The sequence below is a fragment of the Nematolebias whitei genome, chromosome 3, assembly GCF_014905685.2.
Source record: "Nematolebias whitei isolate Nwh7 chromosome 3, NemWhi1, whole genome shotgun sequence".
Taxonomy (NCBI): Eukaryota; Metazoa; Chordata; class Actinopteri; order Cyprinodontiformes; family Rivulidae; genus Nematolebias; species Nematolebias whitei.
The window spans coordinates 55,577,062-55,579,446 of NC_056500.1; the positions used below are offsets into that span (position 1 = coordinate 55,577,062).

Below are 2,385 nucleotides of genomic sequence, written 5' to 3' on the forward strand. Positions count from 1 at the left end.
TGTATCCGGTATATACATTTGTTGGGACTTTATAATGCAAAGCAGGCTTTTATCTTTGAGTTTGTGTGATGGTGTGTCTGATTATAGGAAGATGAAAAAGAGTACAGTAGTCCCTCGCTACTTTGCACTTCGACTTTCCCTCTATTGTGGCTTGTGGACGTAGAAATATTGCACTTTTGTTTTTTACACGCGATTGTAGACTGTACACTAATATCACTGTACAGAACTCATGTGGATGCGAAAAAGTTAATGACAAAAAAACAATAATTAGGACAGGCACCGCCATTTTGTAGTTTTCTTTCATTCCTCCACTGTACTGTAATCGCCACTGACAGACTTTTTTTCTTCTTCTTTCGGCTGCTCCCTTCTTCAGGGGTCGCCACAGCAAACTAAGCCGCACGATGACTGGCAATTATTTTTACACCAAATGCCCTTCCTAACGCAACCACAGACCACTGAGCTACCACAGCCTCTTTGTGGAGCAGAGAGCTGCCATCTAGGGTGCACGGGGGAGCAGATGGTGGGGGTTAAAGGGCCTTGCTCAAGGGCCCAGAGTGGGACAAATGAGGGTGGAGACAGGTGTGGGTGCCTCACCTATCCCACCCACATTTTGATGTTGTCGGTACCGGGAGTTGACCCAGCGATCTTCCAATGACAGGCCCGCGAGGGACTACTGTAAAGTAAATCAGTTCAAACCAATTCAACCTCTCTGAAGAAGAATGTTACTGCAGTAAAAGGTCAATAAAGGACCAGAGTAAATAAAACTGTATTTTTTAGGTATTTTGTGAATTTGTTTTTGCTTTTCACTGTGTCTTTGTGTTCCTGTGTGCATGTTTTTCTAGCACTGTCTAATGAGGTCAGTGTTGGGCTGCGTGGTCATTACTCACGAGGGGAGAAGATGGTGACATTTAGACTGTGTAGCAAACTTTTCCTGTGAAGAGGTTGTCGGGTGTCACAGCGTCATACTCTGACCAAAATGTCTGCCCTGCTGCCTAATGCCAAGCTGTTGGCGCTCTGTCTGTTGCAGAATTTACTGTGAGGACAAACACAGCTTCCTGCAGGACTGCGAGGATGATGGGGAGACAGCCGCAGGGGGGAGGCTGCTCCATTTACTGCAGGTTATCATTTCATTTAATAAATGCTCATTTCAGCTGCATACTAAACTGTGTGTTCTTTGGAGAAAAATCCCCAAAGAACTAACAAATTATTCAGTGCAAACGGAACAAAGCTTTTTGCTTCAGTATTGATATCACATTCACATTGTTGAATCTGGTGGCCGCATTCAGCTTTCTGTGAGCCTTTGCATGTTTAATTGGTGTCTGTTCTGAGCTGCCCCATTAATTTTCACAGCCTGTATAATTTGGCATCTGCTGTGACTTTTGCACTGGGATTGTTTTCAGGAAGCCACTCTCCAAAGACCTCCACACAAAATAACTAAATGCTTTGGGTTTTATTCTGCCTGTTTGACATCACATGACATGCTTTTTGTGTATATACATGAGTTCACAAAGAGCGCATATATTTTAGATTACAAACATTTTTATTAGTTAGCCCAAAGTAGAAATTGGTCCAAATTTACAAAGTTGCTTAGGTAGTTTTTTTACACAAGCTTTTTATCCCGTCAGGAAAAAGTCCATTTGCGATTATTTAATTACTTTTCAATATCTTGATGCATGCTCAATAACCCAGGTAGAAAAATCTAAAAAAGTTAAATCTGGTCCTCTGGGCATTCAAAAAAACAAACAAAGCAAAACAACAAAAAAATATATAGAAATGTTTCGTCTCTCATCCGAAAGTCTTCCTCAGTCTGAGGTGCTGTGTTCAGCTCAGTCTCTTAAATAGCACCTTCTCAGAGTGGATCAACCAGTTTGCTGCTGACAACCAAAACCAGCTGATCACATGCTCAAGAAGGACCATCAGCCTAACAATGGATCATTAGCACCTGATGGCTGTTTACTGTTCACAGAGGGCTGAGTGATACTACAGGCCACAGAATAAGCCATCCGCAACAACAAAATTAAAGAGGCTGAAGCAGAACAGCTCAGAATCAAAGTTTCATCCTGCCTCAGCAATGCCAAACCACCACCTTCCAACATCAGTAGAGAGGAGAGGGATGCACTCACCACTCTTAGCAAGGACAAAAACATCATCATTCTCCCAGCAGACAAAGGAAGGTGCACAGTGATTTTGAACCAGAAAGACTATCATGAGAAAGTTATGACACTCCTTAGTGACTTAACCACTTATGAACCTCTGAAAAGAGATCCAGGAAGTGGTTACAAGAAGAAGTTTATAGAGTGCCTGAAAAATTTGGAGCAGGACAAAGCTATTGACCGTTTTCTGTACCACAGACTGTACCCAGGGGAGGCCACACCTAGTCTGTAT

The 2,385-nt window shown here is 42.6% G+C and overlaps 1 protein-coding gene across 1 annotated transcript in view; it reads left to right on the plus strand.

Annotated features, from left to right (window-relative positions):
• impact (impact RWD domain protein) overlaps positions 1-2,385 on the plus strand; it is a 119,650-nt gene that overhangs the window by 73,973 nt on the left and 43,292 nt on the right. Inside the window, exon 9 of the mRNA XM_037675044.1 lies at positions 1,028-1,118. Coding sequence (XP_037530972.1) covers positions 1,028-1,118 — 91 coding nt within the window. The remainder of the gene's footprint in view (positions 1-1,027; positions 1,119-2,385) is intronic.